This window comes from Sarcophilus harrisii, chromosome 3 (genome assembly GCF_902635505.1).
Source record: "Sarcophilus harrisii chromosome 3, mSarHar1.11, whole genome shotgun sequence".
NCBI classification, from domain to species: Eukaryota; Metazoa; Chordata; class Mammalia; order Dasyuromorphia; family Dasyuridae; genus Sarcophilus; species Sarcophilus harrisii.
Genome location: NC_045428.1, coordinates 495,219,239 through 495,239,189, shown reverse-complemented (window position 1 = coordinate 495,239,189; position 19,951 = coordinate 495,219,239). Strand labels below are relative to the sequence as shown.

Genomic DNA, 19,951 nt, shown 5'->3' with positions numbered 1-19,951 from the left:
ATCTGTGCTGCAAAAGGGAATACCCAAAGCCATTAAGGAAAAAAAATGATAACTGAAGTATTAACGTTTATTCAGTTAATGCTTTATACTTTTTGAGGAATCTTTATTAAAATGTCCTTTGATTCTTACTAGCAATTCTGTGAGATAGAGATGTCAAGTTGTAAACAAATGAAGAAACTAAGTCTAAGAGATTACATTATATCAAAGCATAACTGGGACTAGGACCCAAGCATGTGACATATCTGATTATCTTTATACTAGGTTGTCCTGGTTTATTGGCCAAGGAACTGAAATAACTATGTCTTGAAGCATCATTCCACATTCCACATACAAACAAGATCCTTCAGGTCACAGGGCAAGTGGTGGAGATCAAGCAAAGATATCCCTAGAAAGCCTAATCCTCTTTTTGTGGTTGCAAAGAATTGGAAACTAGGGGTGATTGATGTCCATCAACTGGGGAATGTCTGAAAAGTTATGGGATATACATGCAATGAGATACTATTGTGCAATAAGTAATGATGAAGCGGATGGGATCTTTTTTTAGAAAAACCCAGGAAGACTTTATGAACTGATGAAAAGTGAAGTGAGGAGAACAAAGAGAACGTTTGAATAATAACAGCAATATTGTAAAGATAACAATTTTGTGTTTTTTTTTGTTTTGTTTTTTTTTAGTATGACCAAAGCATATTCTTTTTTTTTTTTTTTCTATTTTTTTTTTATTTAATAGCCTTTTATTTACAGGATATATACATAGGTAACTTTACAGCATTAACAAATGCCAAACCTCTTGTTCCAATTTTTCACCTTCTTACTTCTCACTTCTCCCTAAATGTCAGGATGACTCAGTAGATGTTAAATATATTAAAATATAACTTAGATACATCAATAAGTATACTGACCAAAACATATATTTTGCTGTACAAAAAGAATCAGACTCTGAATTATTGTACAATTAGCTTGTGAAGGAAATCAAAATGCAGGTGTGCATAACTATAGGGATTGGGAATTCAATGTAATGGTTTTAGTCATCTCCCAGAGTTCTTTTTCTGGGTATAGCTAGTTCAGTTCATTACTGCTCCATTAGAAATGATTTGGTTGATCTCGTTGCTGAGGATGGCCTGATCCATCAGAACTGGTCATCATCTAGTATTGTTGTAGAGGTATATAATGATCTCCTGGTCCTGCTCATTTCACTCAGCATCAGTTCGTGTAAGTCTCTCCAGGCCTTTCTGAAATTATCCTGTTGGTCATTTCTTACAGAACAGTAATATTCCATAATTTTCATATACCACAATTTATTCAGCCATTCTCCAACTGATGGACATCCATTCAGTTTCCAGTTTCTAGCCACTACAAAAAGGGCTGCCACAAACATTCGTGCACATACAGGTCCCTTTCCCTTCTTTATAATCTCTTTGGGATATAATCCCAGTAGTAACACTGCTGGATCAAAGGGTATGCACAGTTTGATAACTTTTTGAGCATAGATCCAAACTACTCTCCAAAATGGTTGGATTCGTTCACAACTCCACCAACAATGAATCAATGTCCCAGTTTTCCCACATCCCCTCCAACAATCATCATTATTTTTTCCTGTCATCTTAGCCAATCTGACAGGTGTGTAGTGGTATCTTAGAGTTGTCTTAATTTGCATTTCTCTGATTAATAATGACTTGGAGCAAAAGATAACAATTTTGAAAGACTTTAGTAACTGATGCATTTCCAAAGGACACATGATGGAACAAGTTATCCCTTATCCAGACAGAGAGCTGATGGACTCAGAGTACAGACTGAAACACACTTTCTTCTCTTTCTTTCTTCATATTTCTTTTTTAACATGGCTGATAAGGGATTTGTTACAATATATATTTATAATGGGTTTTGTTTTCCTTGCCTTTTCAGTGGGTGGAGAAGGAGGAGATGGAGGGGAAAAAATCAGGACAGGAAATAAAATAAAATTGAATTTTAAAAAAGAAAGTATTAATGGGTGGAGGTAAGTTGGAACCCACCCTTTTTTACTCATAGCCCCTGCCAAGATCATCTCATTTGGAGGCACTGTGACCACACCTTGGATGAAAGATGTCCGGCTGCCCTGTACCTCAGTAGGGGAACCTGTCCCAGCCATCAAATGGACTAAGGACAGGTAAGTGACCATCGCATCCTTCAACCTGGGTTTGACTTAATCCTTGCTTCACCCCTTCCTAAGAAATCGTAGGGAAGAGTCTAGGTTCATATAATGCCGTATCTTCTCTCTGAGTTACTCTCTGTTTGGAGACCCTTCTCCATTGAGATTTAAGGGAAATCCAGACAGTATGGTTGCTGAGTGAGAACCAAGGATCCCCAACTCCTAGTCAGAGCTCCATTTGTCACCTTTCTGCTCCCCCTCAAAACTTCCCTCAAGCCTTGGGGGAAGAAGTCACTAAGGAATGAGTTGGCCTACAATTCTGAACCCGTTCCCTGCCCACAGTGAGGACTCTGCTATTGCTGTGACTGTTGATGGGCATCGGCTCATCCAAACCAATGGGACCCTGGTGCTACGCTCGGTGAAGGCCGAGGACTCTGGTTACTACACCTGCACTGCCACCAACACCTGGGGCTTTGATACCATCATCATCAACTTGCTGGTACAAGGTGAGAGCATGGCCCGCGTGGAGTTGGAAACCACATGGAAAAGGAAAAATAGTTCCCGGAGGGGAGAGAAGAGTCCCAGGGTGGAAGAGAGAGAGAGATGTCTTGGAGGGAATGGAGGCAAGGGCTGAATAGGAAGGCAGAGGATCTTGGTTGGATTTGATTCTGACACCTTCGTTTAGACAATACTTTGGGGTCTCAGTTTCCTCATCTGTAAAGTAAGAAGGTTAAAAGATCTCCAACTATCCTCCAGGCCTAAATATATGTTTCTATGATTACAATGGAAGGAGATGGGAAGAATAGAAGCATAAAGGGAAACCTGACTGCAAAGAGATAGAAAGACAGAGACATCAAAATGTTCCCACCCTCTCCATTTTGGCTCTGTCCTTAAAATGAGAGTTTAACATTGTTCAAAATTTGGGAAGTACAGGGGGAGAGGTGGATGTAAACTCCCAGAGAAGCAGTTGACCCCCAGCCAAGGTAACCCAACTCAGCTGTGCATTAAGAGAAATCTTGTTATTTCTTACCACTCAGAAGTTCTAGATTTAACTCTTTGAGGTAAGCTGAGGTGATAGCAGGAAGTCTGAGAAAGCTCTGGAATCTCCTCTTACAGTTCCTCCAGATCAGCCCCGATTGACTGTGTCTAAGACCTCAGCTTCCTCTATCACTTTGGCCTGGATCCCAGGAGACAATGGGGGCAGCTCCATTCGAGGTAAGAAGGGGGTCCAGTGGTTGGGGGAGGAATAGACTGGACCCAGAAGCAGAGAGTTTGCACACAGGGACAAGATAGACCCTATACACCCATCACCACCACCCTCAAGAGTGTCTGCCACTAGGGTCCATGGGACACTTGGTTATTACAACCAGACTAGCAAAGCCACATTGAACATCTTGATTCTGGGTCCCTAAGAAACAAAGAATGTATAAAAGGAGCCCCTCTCCCATTATTAAATACAAAATAAGCCAACTTCTTGATATAAGGTAGGGGAAGAAAGCCTCTGTAATGCAAGGGCTGGTGGGAGGTGTCTACACTCATGTCTTAAGGTCTTTTCCAAAGTGTTTGACTCAGACCCAAAAGAATAGCAGTATCATGAAGTTCTTCATAGCTGGTCTTGGGGAACACATCCTTTATTTCTGTGAAAGGTCCTACCATCCTTCAAGTCACCCATATTTGAAACCTTGGAGTCATTCTCAATTTTTCATTCTCCCTATCCTCAAATATCCAGTTCAAATCTTGTCAATTATACTTCCCCAGCATCCCTCCCATCCATTCCCTTCTCTCCATTTACATGACCACCATCTTCACTTCTTCCCAGGAGCAAAGTCTCTCCCTTACAATCCATCCCACACACAGCAACCAAAGTATAGTCCCAAAATGGCTCTGAACCATCACTCCCCTGATCAATAGACTTTGATGGTTCCCTGTTACCTCTAAAATCAAATACTGACTCTTCCAATGGAATTAATAAATGTTTGTTGAATTGAATATAGCTTTGGAGCCCTGGTGTGGGAGAAAAGGGAAAGGATCAGTGGGTTACTGGCTACTTTCACAAGCTGACTCCAACTCACCTTCTTGCCTTATTATATATACTTTTTATATATACTATAGACTTTTAATGGAGCCAGTCTGTCCTCCCTGTTCCTCACAGCAAATGTTGTATCTTCCATTACCATGCCTTGTGCAAATTGTCCCTCATGCCTCCATTGTATTCTACTTATGCTACCTGGCTCCAAGTATTTGAAGGATCTTCCCATGGCAAAAGACTTAAACTCAATCCATTTGACCCAGATGGCAGAACTAAGAGAGAGCTAAGAAGAAGTGGAAAAGAAGCAAACTTAAGCTTATTATAAGGAAAAACCTCCTAATAACTAGAGATTCTCCAGAGAATGGGTACTTGCAGAAGCCAGTAGATTCCCCTTGATTGGAGGATCTCAAAGTCTGAATAGCCATTTTAGGGCATACTGAGGAGAGACTTTCATTCGCATGCCAACTGAAATTTGGTCCCTCTAAGGTCCCTCTGAACTAGGAAGTTCTGTATATTCAGCTCCCAAGACACTTTCTGAGGTCGAAGCTCTTAGTATCAACTCAGCAATCCCTCCTTTTTCTCTCACCCAGGGCTTCTGAACCCCAGTTAGAACTCCACATTTAATTCAATCCAGTAAACATTTATGAAATATTTAGTATGTACAGCCTACTGTGCTAGGCAAGACACAAAATCGAGATAAGACACAGAGATGTAGCAGCAAATGTTTTAATAACTAGTTCTTAAAACCACAAAAACCACCACCACCAAAAAACACCTCTGCAGGAAGGACATACTTTTAAGTTACACGGCATGATTATCATTCTCTCATTGATTTCTAACTTGAGACAGTCAACAATAAGCCAAAGCCAGTTTGTCGCCTTTGTAGATTTCCCAGGCGGTAATGCCTGCACTGAAGATGTTAACCATCATCTCTCTGGTTTGAGCTGGCTCCAGATAGCCTTGGAGACAATATTCCCCCCCTCGTGGAGTTTACAGTCTAGTTGGGGGGGGGGGGCGGGTAAGACACATGCATTTACTTTGCAGAATTACATGCAGAAGCTCTCCATTTGTAGAACAGCCTGTGACAGAGGTGCAGGGGTTTCTCCAGTTTGCACCTGCCTCCCTCCTTCCTCCTCTCTTCCTGGGCCCCGGCTGGGCCGCCGACTTCCCCAGCCCCCTTCTGACCCGGGCGGGGCCCCCTCCTGCCCCAGGTTTCGTGCTCCAGTACTCGGTGGACAACAGCGAGGAGTGGAAGGACGTGTTCATCAGCTCCAGCGAGCGCTCCTTCAAACTGGACAGTCTCAAGTGCGGCACCTGGTACAAGGTGAAGCTGGCCGCCAAGAATAGCGTGGGCGCCGGGCGCATCAGCGAGATCATCGAAGCCAAAACCCACGGGCGGGGTAAGGAGCGGGGCCGGGCCGGGCTGGGGCTCCCCCGGGCACGGAGCCGTCAGGAGAGGCGCCTCGGGGGCGAGGCCCGGCACTGCGGGAGCGGGGAGGGGGGGGGGCGAAAAGCGGAGAGATAGTGGGGCCCAAGGAACACAGGCACAGGATAAAACAGAGGCCCCGGGGGGAGGGGAGGGGGGTCACGGCTACAGGGGTGGATGAGGGAGTCTCTCTCGCGGAATGTTAGCTTCTTTTGGACAGAGTTGGTAGAAATCGATCCCTCTAATCCGCTTTGGGGTGGGGGAAAGAGTTCTACTTCCCCTCCCCCCTCTTCCCCCTTTTCCCCTTCTCTTTCCTTTTCCCTTCCCCTCTTTTACCTGCTCTCCATCTCTTCCCACTTTCCTGCGGTTCCCCTGCCTCTGCTCCCTATGGAAACCCCACCCCCATCTGCCCCTCTCACCCCTTAACCACCCGGGGCCACCATCAGGTGAGGAGGAGATGGAGGAGGGACCTGAAGACCCCCACAACCCCCCAGGGGAACGCCCCGCTTGGGGGCAGACAAAGGGGGCTGGTCCAGCCCACATTAACCCTCCCCCTCCTCCCGCCCGCTTACCCCCTGGTCTCCTCCCCACCCTACCCTCCCAGAACCGTCCTTCAGCAAAGACCAGCACCTCTTCACCCACATCAACTCCACGCACGCCCGACTCAACCTGCAGGGCTGGAGCAGCGGGGGCTGCCCCATCACGTCCATCCTGCTCGAGTACAGGCCCAAGGGCACGTGGGCCTGGCAGGGCCTGCGGGCCAACAGCTCCGGGGAGGTGTTCCTGGCCGAGCTCCGAGAAGCCACCTGGTACGAGCTGCGCATGAGGGCCTGCAACAGCGCGGGCTGCGGCAACGAGACCGCCCAGTTCGCCACGCTGGACTACGACGGAAGTGAGTGCGGCCCCCCGGGAACCCCGCGGGGGAGACCCGCCCGAGCTCACAGCCCCGCCCTAACGGCCTCTCCTCGGGCCGACCCGAGACCCCACGCAATTGCCGGCTCTCTGGGCTGAGCGTCGGTCCTGCTGTCCGTAAGTCAGTGGAGGCCGGCCCAGACTAAAAAAGTTACTGAGCAGGAAGTCAGGCGTGAAGGAGTGCACGTAACCGAATACTGGCTCAGCGGGATAAGGGAATGACAGTCCCGTCACAGCCACGCTCCTCACATCGCGCCTTCTCCGGGAGACAGACAGCATGCAATGCGTCCCGGGGAGCGCGGTCACTGTAGGCAGAGACCTCGAAGCCCACAATACCAGGAACCGCTGGAGGAAGGGAAATGTTACACTTATTCCGTATATTTTTACATAACTTCTTATCACTCCTTGAAAAACATAAACCCTCCTTGGGATTATTTCATTTGTTGCATTTATATCTCCAGGGCCTAGGACATAAGCGTTTGCTGAATACTCGCTGATTGAAAGAAATAGAAGCTTATCAGGTTACCAGGCTATCCAATTCAGCAAACATTTATTAAAAGCTTCCTAGATCCATAGCTGATGAAAGGAAAAAAAGTTTCAATGGGGAGGAGGTCTTCCCTACCTAGAGCTTACAGTCTAACTACAAAGGCATGGCAGAGCCTCCTTCAGCTTCCTCCTTGCCGTGTCTCCTGTTCTGTGTCCTGGCCAGCAGCTTAGGCAGGGACAAGACTAGTGGAAAGAGCGCTGTACTTGGAACTAGGGAGACCTGCCTTTGGTTATGCACTTAATAGCTTGGCCAGGCCACTTTACTGCTCCGAGTCTCAGTCCGCTCATTTATAAAACGACGGTGTTAGATTAGATGGTCTCTAAGGTTAGATTAGAGGTCTCCAACCTAGATCCTAGAAACCTTAGATAAAGTTCAACTCCTGGCTCACATCTAACATCTCAGCCTGACCTCATCTAGTCCTTCTAAATGATCCTTTAAGAATTAGTCAGTAAACATTAACTAATCACCTGCCATCTTCCAGGCATTGTGCTCCACACCTGGGATACAAAAAGAGGCACAGACATTCCCTGCCTTTAGGAAGCTCACAATCTAATGGTGCAAAAACTCCTCCATCCAGTCTTCCCCACGGTCCTTTATCTAGAAGGCTTTTAATTTCTAGCATCACCATCATAGTTGTTAGACCATTCACCAAATTTATGTTCCTGGCCTGAGAATGTCTCATGTTTCAACCCATTTTCAACCCAAGGCCAGTGGATATTTAATACCTATTTTGGCCCAGTTCCAATTTATAGCTTTTGCAAACTGGTCTTCTGCCACTGAAGAAAATGACCTTACAACAGCCGTATCTTGGGATTTTTATATCAACACGATATTTTTAATATATAGTAGAAAATGGGCAACTTCTACTTGAAGAAATTTGTAAATCCTATTTATTCCTAGTAAAGGAAGGGTTGTGTTATCACAAAGAGGAATCCAGGATATACCTGTAAGGAGATATTACTCCCACAGAAGAAACAGGACATTCATTCTTTTTTTTTTTTTTTAATATTAGCTGACATTTATTTAGTACATTAAAATTTATAATGCACTTATGTTATCTCATTTGATCATACAAATAATCCTGTGATATAGGACTATGGATATCACTAGGACATTCATTCTTGATGTAGTAGACATTGTACTAATGTGAGCTGAGGTTGTACCCTTGAATTAATTAATAAATTAAGTTTATTAATTAGTGTTAATATATAAATATTAGTTATTTTATTTATTGTTATAATTATAAATTTATAAATAAAAATAATTATATTAATATATAAATATAATAATAATTAAACATTTCTTAAATTCTAAATATTGAAGTAAGAATCAGGGATATGATATAAATATAAAAGACAGTTCCTGTTCTCAAGAAACTTTCAGTCTGATACAGAAGATAACACATACAGGAGAGCAGGGCAATGGAGACAAGTGTCACGATCAAGTATGGAAATCTGTTTTGCTTGATTGCACATTTAGAACCTATAGCAAATTGCTTGCTAATCTAAGGAAGAAGAATGTGAAACTCAAATAATAAAAATGAATGTTAAAATTGTTTTATATGTAATTGGAGAAATAAAATATTATTTATAGATGTAGGAAAATATTATTTCATTGCCAATCCTCTTTAAATCAAGTGTCTTCACCCTCAGATGATCTCCAATTTCTCTTGTATATAATGTCCCAGCATAGCTGTGTGTATGTGTGTCTTAATCTATGTTTCCTGTTAAACTGTGAGTTGTTGGGGGGGAGGGGAAAGAAGTGTCATGATGACTGTTTCTGGGCAAAATCAGGTAAACTCTCACCTGTCAGAGCCCAGAGTCCCAGGACAAGAGTCTAAGTTCTCATGGGTAACAGAAGAGCAGGTAGTGTCCAGAGATGGAGACCTCCTGTGTAATCACAGACAGATAATTTTTTTGTTTTTATTTTTCTGGACCTCACTTACTTCTGTTAAATGAAGAGATTAGATAAGATCATGGAACTAGAATTGAAAAACTCCTACTGTGTCATCTTGTCTATGATGTTATGAAGATGAGAAAAGACAGTATTCCTTCCACTATTCAAAGCCTGCCTCAGCTACTTCCTGAGTGGGTAAATTTACTTGGTTGTGAAACAGGAAAAGTAAAATTTGTTAATTTTTCAGGATATCAAGGCCCAGAGAGGTGTGACATACCTGGGTCTCAGAAGGTTGAACCCAATAGCCTCAAAAGGCCCTTACGACTCTATATCTATGACCTGTGACCATTATAGGGAAATAACTAAAAGTCAATATGCACCAAAAAATATATTAGCCTACTAAGAACTGCCAAATGCTTTTATTAGATAATCTCCTAATAAAGAGCAGGAAGTCTTCTGGAAGAAGGTGAATTTGAAGGTAGATTTCGGTAAAGTATGTGGGCCAAGCTCATTAGGCTCTCCTTGATGGCCAAGAAGAGCAGCTACTAAATGAGACATAGGAGGAACAAGGTCTTGAAGACCTCCAAATCAGGTTTCCCTCTGACCCTTATTGTGTCATCTGGGGCTAAGCTTCTTCATCTCTCTGAGTTTTAGTTTCCTCATCTGTAAGAGAGGATTAATACTATCAATTTATTAATTTATTCATTCTTTTTCCTCATAAAATTTATGAGGAAAGAACTTTTAAGAACTTTGAAATGAGAAAGAAACATGAGCTATAGTGACCCATCTCTAGAACTCATGGGCCCAAGGAAGAGGTGTATCAATCAAAGTTCTGGTGGAGAATCACGTGAAAAAAAATGGAAATAAGAGAATATAAAGCAAAGGGTTATCACAGTTCTGTGACTGGAGGGTAAGAAGAGAAAAGTAAAGCAGGAGGGGAAAGGAGAAATTTCAAGAAACAGGATAAATAATATAGTTCAAGCTATGTGTCCCAGGCATTGTGCTAACGACTATACAAATATTATCCTTTAATCCTCACAATTCTTGGAGGTAATAATAATAATAGCTAAAATTTATATAGCACTATGCTAAAAGCTTTATAATTATTATTTTATTTGATCCTTACTATAACCCTGGGAAATATTATTATCCCCCCATTTTACATTATCCCCCCCCTCTCTGTCTGTCTCTCTCTGTCTCTCTGTTTCTGTCTCTCTCTCTGTCTCTCTCTCTCTCTCTGTAAACTGGGGGGATTTGTAAACTGGGGGGAGGAAACTGAGGCAAACATGAGGTGACTTGCTTAGGTTCAGATAGCTAACCTGGGTCTGAGGTCAGATTTGAACTACAATCTTCCTGAGTCCGCCCAGTGTTCTCCTTACTTAACAGTCTACGTAGAGGGGACTGAATTATTATATGGGAGAGGATCTTCTCCAATTCAGCCCCAGTTGTCTGAGCCCTCCCTGGTACTCCTGTCTTAGGCACCATCCCACCCATCAAGTCAGCCCAGGGAGAGGGGGATGATGTGAAGAAGCTTTTCTCCATCGCCTGCCCTGTCATCCTGGCCACCCTTGGGGTAGCCCTGCTCATCATCATTCGCAAGAAAAGGAAGGAGAAAAGACTGAAGCGGCTCCGAGGTAGGAGGGGCTGCGACCTTTGGGGTTTTCTTCCTGAAAGGGGCATGTGTAGGACTGGGGTTGGGGAAGAGGGCAGCAGCCCCGGAGGGAAGGAAAAAATAAATCAGGGCTCTCACTTATCTGGACCTTGGTTTGTGGATTCACCCAAGTGCTCCTCATCACTAAGCTTTCAGCCTCCACTGAGAAGGGAAAGCTAAGCTTAAAACCATGCTGGTCCTTGGGGGCAGGTGCAAGGGAAGGGAAAGAGAAGCTCTGGAACAAGGTGGGGGATTCTCTTTGCTTATCCATGCTCTGTTTTCCCTCTGGCTATGTGGCCTATCCTCCTTCTCACTGTCTGTCTGTCTGTCTCTCTCTGTCTCTGTCTCTTTCTGTCTCTGTCTCTGTCTCTGTCTCTCTCTCTCACTCTCACACACACACGACAGCCACCAGCCCACCCGCTGCAGGGAGGACTTCACTACAGGCACCTGCAGTGCCCTCTGTCCGTTGTACCCCCCAGCACCCGCTCCCTCCTCCCTCAGCGTCTTCTCTCTTGTGTTTTGCAGATGCCAAGAGCTTAGCAGAGATGTTGATAAGGTGAGTGGACGCCGCCCCGCCCTGCAAACCTGGGACCAGGAGCTCTGCTGAGTGTCAGGACCCTGACCCCTTCCTTTCCTCCCCAGGACTAGGGCTCCCGGCCCTAGCTGCCCCCTACCTGCTTACGGCCCAGCCCCTGCACCACCACCTCCTCTAACAGACCTACACTCTCTCTGTGCCATTGAGATGGCTCTTATCTGGGCATCCTTCCTTTCCTCCATAGCAAGAGCAATCGAAGCTTGGACACGCCCGTGAAGGGGCCGCCCCAAGGCCCTCGGCTCCACATTGACATCCCCCGGGTCCAGCTGCTGATTGAGGACAAGGAGGGTATCAAACAGCTGGGTGAGCACAGCCTCTGGGGGGCCCAGCTGTAGCTCCCTGCTCATCCCCGCCCTCTAACCCAAGCTCGCCTCTGACCTTCTCTGGGGGTCGTCCCCAGAGGTGAATGGCTGCCACGGTGTAACGCCGTCAGGCTATTCACGGCCCGGTAGGAAGGGCCCTGGTCCAGCCCCGGCCTGGCCGACAGCTGTCTCTCGCCTCTGTGGGCCTTGGGCTCCTGAAGGATCCCTATCCCTCCCTCCCTGCTTCACAGGCGTGGGGTAGACAGTCTGGGCCCTTTGCAGGGGGCCCGGCATGTGATGAGTGCTGGCCAAGGATTATGATTCTTATTCTCATTCCAGGGGACGACAAAGCCACCATCCCCGTGACGGACACAGAGTTCAGCCAGGCTGTCAATCCCCAGAGCTTCTGCACGGGAGTCTCCCTGCATCACCCGGCCCTCATCCAGAACACAGGGCCCCTCATCGACATGTCTGACATTCGGCCTGGCACCAGTATGTGGGGCCTGCCCTCCCGCCTCCCCGGGAAGCTCCCCGGTCGTCCCCTAACCCTGACCCCTCTGCTTTCCTTCTTCTCCCATCCCCAGGGCCAGCGTAGTTGGAGCTAGACCAGAGATTGGGGCTTCCCCCCAATCAAATTCAAGACTTATGGGAAACCCTAGGGACCACAGAAGGGCACAAGGAGAGCGAGAAAAGGAGAAGGGAGGAATGAAGTTATTTCGAGTCAGGGAGAAAAGTGCCTAGCCCCCAAGCCCAAGGCTCCGGGCACAGCCAGGGCCATTCCATGTGCCGCTCAGAAACTCCTGCCCTCAGCCCTCTGGTCCTCTCCCACAAGTGGGACGAGCCTCCCAACAAGAACCCGGAAACAATCCTCCAGATCGAGTCTTCCCAGCTTCCTTTCTCCCCTCCAGGCCTTCACAAAATGCCCTCAGTACAGGCTATGGAAAGAATCAGTCTCTGCATCTTGGGGCAACCCTTCCCCTTGCTTTCTTTGTGCAGATCCCGTGTCCAGGAAGAACGTCAAGTCCGCCCATAGCACCCGCAATCGGTACTCCAGCCAGTGGACACTGACCAAGTGCCAGGCTTCCACTCCAGCCCGCACGCTGACCTCCGACTGGCGCACCGTGGGTTCCCAGCATGGCATCACAGTCACTGAGAGTGACAGCTACAGTGCCAGCCTCTCCCAGGACACAGGTGAGCCCTCGCCATTCCTCCAGGGTCCGAGAACTCCTGGGGAAGAGCAGAGATCAGGCGCCCATCACAATCCAGGTCCCAGCGGGGCAACAACTCCTTGTCGGACTCATTGTTTCCTTTTGGGCAGTCAGGGTTAAGTGCCTTGCCCAGGGTCACACAGCTAGTAAGTGTCTGAAAGTGAACTTGAACTCAGATCCTCCTGACTCCAAGGCTGGGGATCTATCCACTGTGCCACCCAGCCATCCCTTCCCTGTTTGACTTTAAGGATTTAACCTCTAGGAAATTCGATATTGTCCATTGGGGGGGTGGGGGTCTGTCAAGAATTCAGTTCACCTGAGCTCTCTAAACCCAGAGAGGTAGGTCGCAATTAAAAAGTGCTACTTAGGAAAGCTACTTAGAGGAAAGGACAACGGAGTAAAAAGGATGGTGATAACCATAAAAATTATCTTATTCGTTTCTGTAAGAGGTAGCATGGCACAGTGCACTGGCCTTATGATTGGAAGACCCGAATTCAAATCCTTCTTCTACACTTACCAGCCCTGTGCTGCTGGGCAAATCCCATGTTGGACAGCATGTGACTGATTTTCCTCTATGGAAGGAGTTCCCACACCAAAGAAATCACAGGTCCCTGACATATGTTAGTCTTAAGAGAGACCCTAAGAATATAAATTGTGGGACAGTTGCTAATCTGTATTAATAAATGGAGTTTCCTTACCATGGAACCCCTCCCCCCACAAAAGGAAATCACAGGTCTGAACCAAAATAAATAAATAAAGTATGATGATACTGCTATTAATAATAAAAATCTTGGAAATTGGGTGCACGATGTCATTATTAGTATTTTTATTATAAAAATTTGAAATTGTATGTCACTTTAAGGTTTACATAGTACTTCTTTCCAACAGCCATGTGATATACAGGTAAAGAAAATAAGAGAAAGTCAGGGACTTAAGCTTAAGAGCCCACACTCAGTTCTTCCAAGTATTGCTTTCTACTACATCATGCTGTCCCTACCATCTAAGGCTAATTCCCTATTCTTAAGCATTCAAAATGTGCCACCCCCCCCCATCACATTTCTGACTCCCCCAGCACCTTCTCCTTGGCGCTGTGAGCCCGCCACACTGTACTGCTTCCACCTACAGAGGATGAGCTGTGAGGAAGGAAGGAGGCCTTCCTCGCTAATCAGATCAGGATCTGACTATGATATTGTGCCCATATATGCCAATAATAATTTCACATCCTATGCAAAATTTCAGCGTACTTCACACATTGAAGCTAATTTAGTGCCCGTAAAAGCCCAAGGAGCTAAGGGAAATATAACAGGTCGTGGGATTTGGAGCCTTGGAAAGGCTCCTTCATCTATTTTGTTCTGCAAGATGGAGCCTTTTAAAGATGGAGAGCCTAAAACCCAGAGAGAATTGACTCGACCAAAATCACAGGGATAAAATAAGTAACAGCCAAGATTTGAATCTCATTAACTTGAATTTAAATCCAATGTTCTTTCCACTAGACTGCCTATTATTATCTCCAGAGAGAGGGGGGAGAGAAAGCTGGATCTGGAGGCAGAAGTTCTGGGTTCATATCTTGCCTCTGAGAAATAACTATGACAAGTTATTTAATCTTTCACTTCTAAGTGACTTTCCCACAATCATACAGCTAGAAACAGGCAGATCTGGTCACAAGCCCCAACTATCTTCCTCCATTATCTTTTCCACTGTGCTATGGATCAGATCTCTTTCTCTCCTTCTGTCTCCCTTCTTCCTTTTCCCCCTCCCTCCCTCTCTTTCCCTCCCTTCTTCCCTCCCTTTCTCTCTTTCGCTCCTTCTCTCCCCCTCTCTCTCTAACCCGCCTCTCCCCCCCAGACAAAGGGCGGAACAGCATGGTGTCCACGGAGAGCGCCTCCTCCACCTACGAGGAGCTGGCCCGAGCCTACGAGCACGCCAAGCTGGAGGAGCAGCTGCAGCACGCCAAGTTTGAGATCACCGAGTGCTTCATCTCGGACAGCTCCTCGGACCAGATGACCACGGGCACCAACGAGAACGCCGACAGCATGACCTCCATGAGCACCCCTTCCGAGCCGGGCATCTGCCGCTTCACCGCCTCGCCCCCCAAGCCTCAAGACAGTGACCGAGGCAAGAATGTGGCCGTGCCCATCCCCCACCGTGCCAACAAAAGTGAGTGGGAGGCCCCCGCCAGCAGCGGGAGGGGCCTGAGCGCCGGAGCCCTTGGCTGGACCCCAACACCCAGCGGCCCTCAGCGGGCCAAGGGAGGGACCCTCCCCGAAAGGGAAGAGGCGGCCCTCTGCCCCTGGCCAGGAACCAGGCAGCTCCCGGCAGCCCCACCTTGCTCGGGGCCCAGAAGGTTAAAAAGAGACAATAAAGGTCTCAGGATCCTGGATCTAACCTTAGAGACCAAGGGTCTGGGGCTTTGTTTAACAGGTAGCTGGTGCTCTAGGGACTTGCCCAAAGTCACCCAGGTCCTTTATCTCACTCTTGTGGTTGAGTCCTCTATCGACCCTTCCTGATCCATTCGGGCTTTTCTTGACAAAGATACTAAAAAAGTTCGCCACTTCCTTCTGTGGATCATTTTACAGATAAGGAAACTGAGGCAAGCAGGGTTAAGTGGCTTGCCCCGGATTGCCGGGCTAGTTAAGTATCTGAGATTAGATCTGGGCTCAGGCCTTCCTTTGGACTCTGGGCGCAGGGCTCTTTTCTTGGATACCCAGCTGCCCAACAGCTCGGTTGGCGGAGAGCCAGGCCTGGAATCAGGGAGGCTCATCTTTGGCAGTTCAAATCCAGCCTCAGACACTTCCTAGCTGGATGACATTGGGCAGGTCACTTAACCCCTGATTTTCCTCAGTTTCCTCATTTGTAAAATGAGCTGGAGAAGGAGGTGGCCAGCCTCTCCAGTATCTCTGTCAGGAAAATCCCAAATGGGGTCACGGAGTGTTGGACCCGGCTGAACAACAACCACCTTCTTATCAGAAATGTTTCTGGACACTTCCCCTCAAAGAATATCTGCTTTGTTCCAGTTCCTTATTCCTACAACAGTGTTGCTATGGGATGCAACAGGAGACAAAGCATCTATTAAGCTCTTACTGTGCTGAGTGCTTTACAAACATTCTTTTAATCCTCATGACAACCTTGTGAGAGAGAATTTTATCCTCATTTCACAGTTGAGGAACCTGGAGGCTGAGTCACACAAATAATAAGTGTCTGAGGCTGGGTTTGAACTCAGACCTTCCTGATGGCAGGTACAGCACACTACCATCCAGCTGCTAGGAACACTGGGACATCTATGAAACTTTGCTTTTTATCTTTGACCTTCTTGGGACACACCTGAACAGTAGAGTCTCGGACCCAGAACTTCCCTCTACACCATCTCTGCTTCATCTGTCCAGAGCTACCGTAGCTTATTTGCAAGACTGATGGCAGGTGCTTGGCACTTAATAGGTGGTTCACAAACTTTTACTGAATATGAGGAGGTGACAGGGGAACAGAAACACAAAGGTATCGGGCAGGACAAAGTCAAGCTGAAATGATTTCTTGAGCCAAGAGAACTCTCCCTAACCCATCAGAAACATTTGGGGGAGGGGGGGGAGGCAGGAAAGAGTTCTAAAATAAGAATGGCTCATCCATCAGCATTGAAAGAGTAGGAGATGGGGGCAACTATGTGGTGCAGTGGCTAGAGTATGGCCCTAAAGGCAGGAGGATCTGAGTTCAAATCCAGATTTCAGATACTTACTGTGTGACCCGGGGAAGGCATTTAACCCCAATTACCTTAAAAAAAAAAAAAAAACCAAAAACTAAAGGATGCATGGTCCTAGACATAGGAACCATAGAAACCAAACTAGTTTTTAATTATTTGGGATAACAGGATAATCAAAAAACATTTTATGTTGTGATACAGACATTCAAGGTTTACATTTCCTAATAACCCTGTTGAGTGAAAGTATTTTTGGTATTATTTGAGGAAGTTAAAGTTCAGAAAGATCCATTCACTCATGCAACTCACACAGCTAGTGTCAGAGTGAAATTTTAGCACAAGTCTCTCCTGGCACCAGGTCTAATGCTTTCATGAGTACATCATAATTGCCTCTCTGAAAATCATTTTTACTGGGCATTATAAGGGAGGGAAGCATCACCACAATTGCTCCCCCAGCCCCCAGCACTGGGGCTGGAGGACCCCACACCAAAATGGGAGACTCCGGGGAGCTTCTTCCCCCAGTCCCATCACCTGGAAAAGCAGCTGGGGGAACACTATGGGGAGGAGATGTCGGCAAATCTACCTTCCCAGTGATGTTCCACCAGGGAGTATGTAAAGTGAAAGGAGGTTGCCTGAATGCATAGTTTTACGTGGGGTGACGCAGCCCCAAAGTGTGTCGGGGCCGAGGGGAGAGCCAGTCCGGGATAAAAATGGCGCTGCTAATGATCCTGAAAAAACTCAGTCTGCCTAGAGACCCTCTGGAGAAGGCTGCGCTCCGGTGGGTTAGACGTCAGAATCCAAAGACAAGGGGCTTTTTTCTGACAGCAGCAGCACCTTGACACTGAACCTGGGGCTCTCTCCCCGGTAAGGGCTGGGCGTTAAGTCTGCGCAGGTGTCACCAGAGGACCAGGACTGGGTGGTGGGGAGCAGGAGACCACGTAACAGGGAAAGCGGCGTCTTGTTCTGTAACTCCGCAGAAGAGACAGCTGGGAGACGGGGCTTGAAGTCTGGCCAAGGCGGCCTTCCCCCTAACACGAAAAGGACCGATAGTCAGAGCCCTCCGGCAGCGGACTGGGGTGTCTTTTAGTGGGGGAGCCCCCGTCTCAGGAGGACTCAGGACAGGAGGGGTGCTCCCCTTGTATGACGTCATATATAATGTATGTTCACATATGTGATAATGCGTTAGCACGGTAACACATGAAACCTACCTCACACACTGTGCACACGTGCATAACACGAATTGTGCATATGCGCACTGTGTGTGCTGTGGGACACGTATGTAAGTGCCTAACACACACATATCCCACAGTAGAGAAGCGCTCAGAGGCCGGCCCCTAAGCCTGTGATTCTGTGATTCCAGGTGAATACTGCAACCTGCCGCTCTACGTCAAGGCCGACACCTTCTTCCGGAAGGCCGACGCCCACGAGCCCTGCCCCGTGGTCCCGCCGCGCGAGGCCTCCATCCGAAACGTGGCCCGGACCTACCACACGCAGGCCCGCCACCTGACGCTGGACCCCGCCGGCAAGCCCCTGGGCCTCCCGCACCCCGGGGCCCCGGCCTCCACAGCTACCTTACCTCAGCGGACTCTGGCCATGCCGGGCCCGCCGGCCGGGGCCGCGCCCCCGCCGCCCGCGGCCCCCGCCGCCGAGCCCCCCCCGGCGGCCCCCGCCACGGCCCCCGCGCCCCCGGCCCCCGGCGCCGAGCCCCCCCGGGCGGCGGGGCCCCACACCAAGATGGGGGGCTCCAGGGACTCGCTCCTCGACATGGGCGCCTCGGGGGCGGGCCGCTCTCAGAAGCAGGGGCCGGGGGCCTACTCCAAGTCGTACACGCTGGTGTAGGGCCCGCCGGGCCGCGCCCCGCCGCGCCCCCTCGGACTCTTCTTGCGCTATTTATATAAAACTGTCCGGAAAAGAACGGACCCAGGACCGCAGCAGCGGGGCCCCGCCCGACCCACACGCCTGTACATAGACTCTTTTGTACAAATGAAACTATTTTCTTCTTCTCGTGAAGCCAGGGCACAAGGAATCCCACCCCGGGTCAGACCCCGACCCTCCGGGGCGCGCACGGGCGGGCAGGCGTGACCCCGACCCTCCGGGGCGCGCGCGGGGGCAGGCGTGACCCCGACCCTCCGGGGCGCGCGCGCGGGCGGGCAGGCGTGACCCCGACCCTCCGGGGCGCGCGCGCGGGCGGGCAGGCGGGCGTCTCTGGGCGGGCACGGACCCACGCGGGCGCGCGCGCTCACGGATAGCCTCCCTCTTTGTGCCGAGGAAAGAGGCGCGGAGACTCAGCGGCCCCCTCCCCCTCCTTCCCCGCAGCCCGGTCTCGGCGGCTTCGGACAGACAGAAATCCCACATCTCGGACATTGCATGCGACGTTACTGTCCCAAGAAAACCAGGAGTTGCTTCACTTTGCAGATGCTTATGTGTTAATACCTTTTTCTATGAAAAAAAAACCAGCGCCGCGTGCAATAAAGGCTATGTTTCTACGCGGTGGTCGCCGAGTCTGGCCGAGCAGGCCGGGACGGGCAGGGAGGGGGCGGGCTGGGAGAGCGCTCTGCCGAGACCCGGTCCTGCAGCTCCGCGGGGCGCCGGGAGGGGGCAGAGCCGGGGGCCGGCGTTGTCAGGGGTTAGAAGGGCCCGAGGGGTCCTTCCAGTCCGGCTGTTTGTGCGTGTCAGGAAAAACACAAACGGCGCAAATGCTGGGGGATGAACCTGAGGTAAGGGAATTCAGTTTGGTTCGGTCCATGTTCAAGTATGTTTTCTTTTCCCCTGAGGCAGTTTGGGTTAAGTGACTCGCCCGGAGTCACACAGACAGGACGTGTTAAGCGTCTGAGGTCACATTTGAACTCGGGTCCTCCTGACTTCCGGGCCGGTGCTCTGTCACAGGGCCCCCTAGCGGCCGGCGGGATCCTGTTCTAGGGGAGGGAGTAATGTCAGGCTTCACAAGATAAGTTAATTTATTAAAATGATCTAGCTAAGTAAGGTTTCTGATTCTCAAGCTAATACTCCTTCCCCCCCCCCCCCCCCCCCCCCGCCAGGCGGAGCACCGGCTCACAGGACGGGCCGTCCGCGCAGGCAGCAGGAGGGCTCCTCGGGAGCCGTTGGAGGAGAGTCAGGAGGCCGCAGAGGGGGTGGAGGCTGGCTCCCGGCGGCGGCGGCGGCGGGGCCCTCACGCTTGTGAGACTGACTAAGAGAAGGGAGGAGGGGGCCGGGCGGGGCCGGGCCGTGGGCCCCGAGCGCGGGGGCCAGGCCGGAGCCGGAGGGCCGCGCACCCGGGCGGGCCAGGCAGCCTCGCCGCGGAGAGAAGGGCCCACCCTGCGGACTCCGCCGGCCCGAGGAAGCGCTCTGCCTGGGGAGGGGAACGAGCGGCCTCCCCACGGGCAGCTGGGCAGCGGGCCGGCCTGGGATCCGGGGCCCTGAGTTTTGGACACTTAGCCCTTTGCCTGGCCAGAGAAAAAGAACAATAAAACGTTCAAAAAATGCATCCAGGGCTCCTGCCCCGGGAAGGGGAGAGCGCCCCCTCCTCAGCCCGTGCCGGGCCGCTCCAGGGCGCTGTGGGGCCCGCGGACCCG

General features: G+C 49.3%; 1 protein-coding gene across 1 annotated transcript in view; it reads left to right on the top strand.

Moving 5' to 3' along the window:
- Window positions 1–18,865, top strand: part of DSCAML1 (DS cell adhesion molecule like 1) — a 480,720-nt gene extending 461,855 nt beyond the window's left edge. The window contains exons 22-33 of the mRNA XM_031961331.1: window positions 2,026–2,143; window positions 2,468–2,631; window positions 3,242–3,340; window positions 5,366–5,554; window positions 6,185–6,472; window positions 10,414–10,569; window positions 11,112–11,142; window positions 11,366–11,484; window positions 11,823–11,975; window positions 12,480–12,674; window positions 14,537–14,848; window positions 17,740–18,865. Of these exons, the coding sequence (XP_031817191.1) occupies window positions 2,026–2,143; window positions 2,468–2,631; window positions 3,242–3,340; window positions 5,366–5,554; window positions 6,185–6,472; window positions 10,414–10,569; window positions 11,112–11,142; window positions 11,366–11,484; window positions 11,823–11,975; window positions 12,480–12,674; window positions 14,537–14,848; window positions 17,740–18,218 (2,303 nt within the window). The 3' untranslated portion in view covers window positions 18,219–18,865. The remainder of the gene's footprint in view (window positions 1–2,025; window positions 2,144–2,467; window positions 2,632–3,241; window positions 3,341–5,365; window positions 5,555–6,184; window positions 6,473–10,413; window positions 10,570–11,111; window positions 11,143–11,365; window positions 11,485–11,822; window positions 11,976–12,479; window positions 12,675–14,536; window positions 14,849–17,739) is intronic.
- Window positions 18,866–19,951: the final 1,086 nt, after the last annotated feature.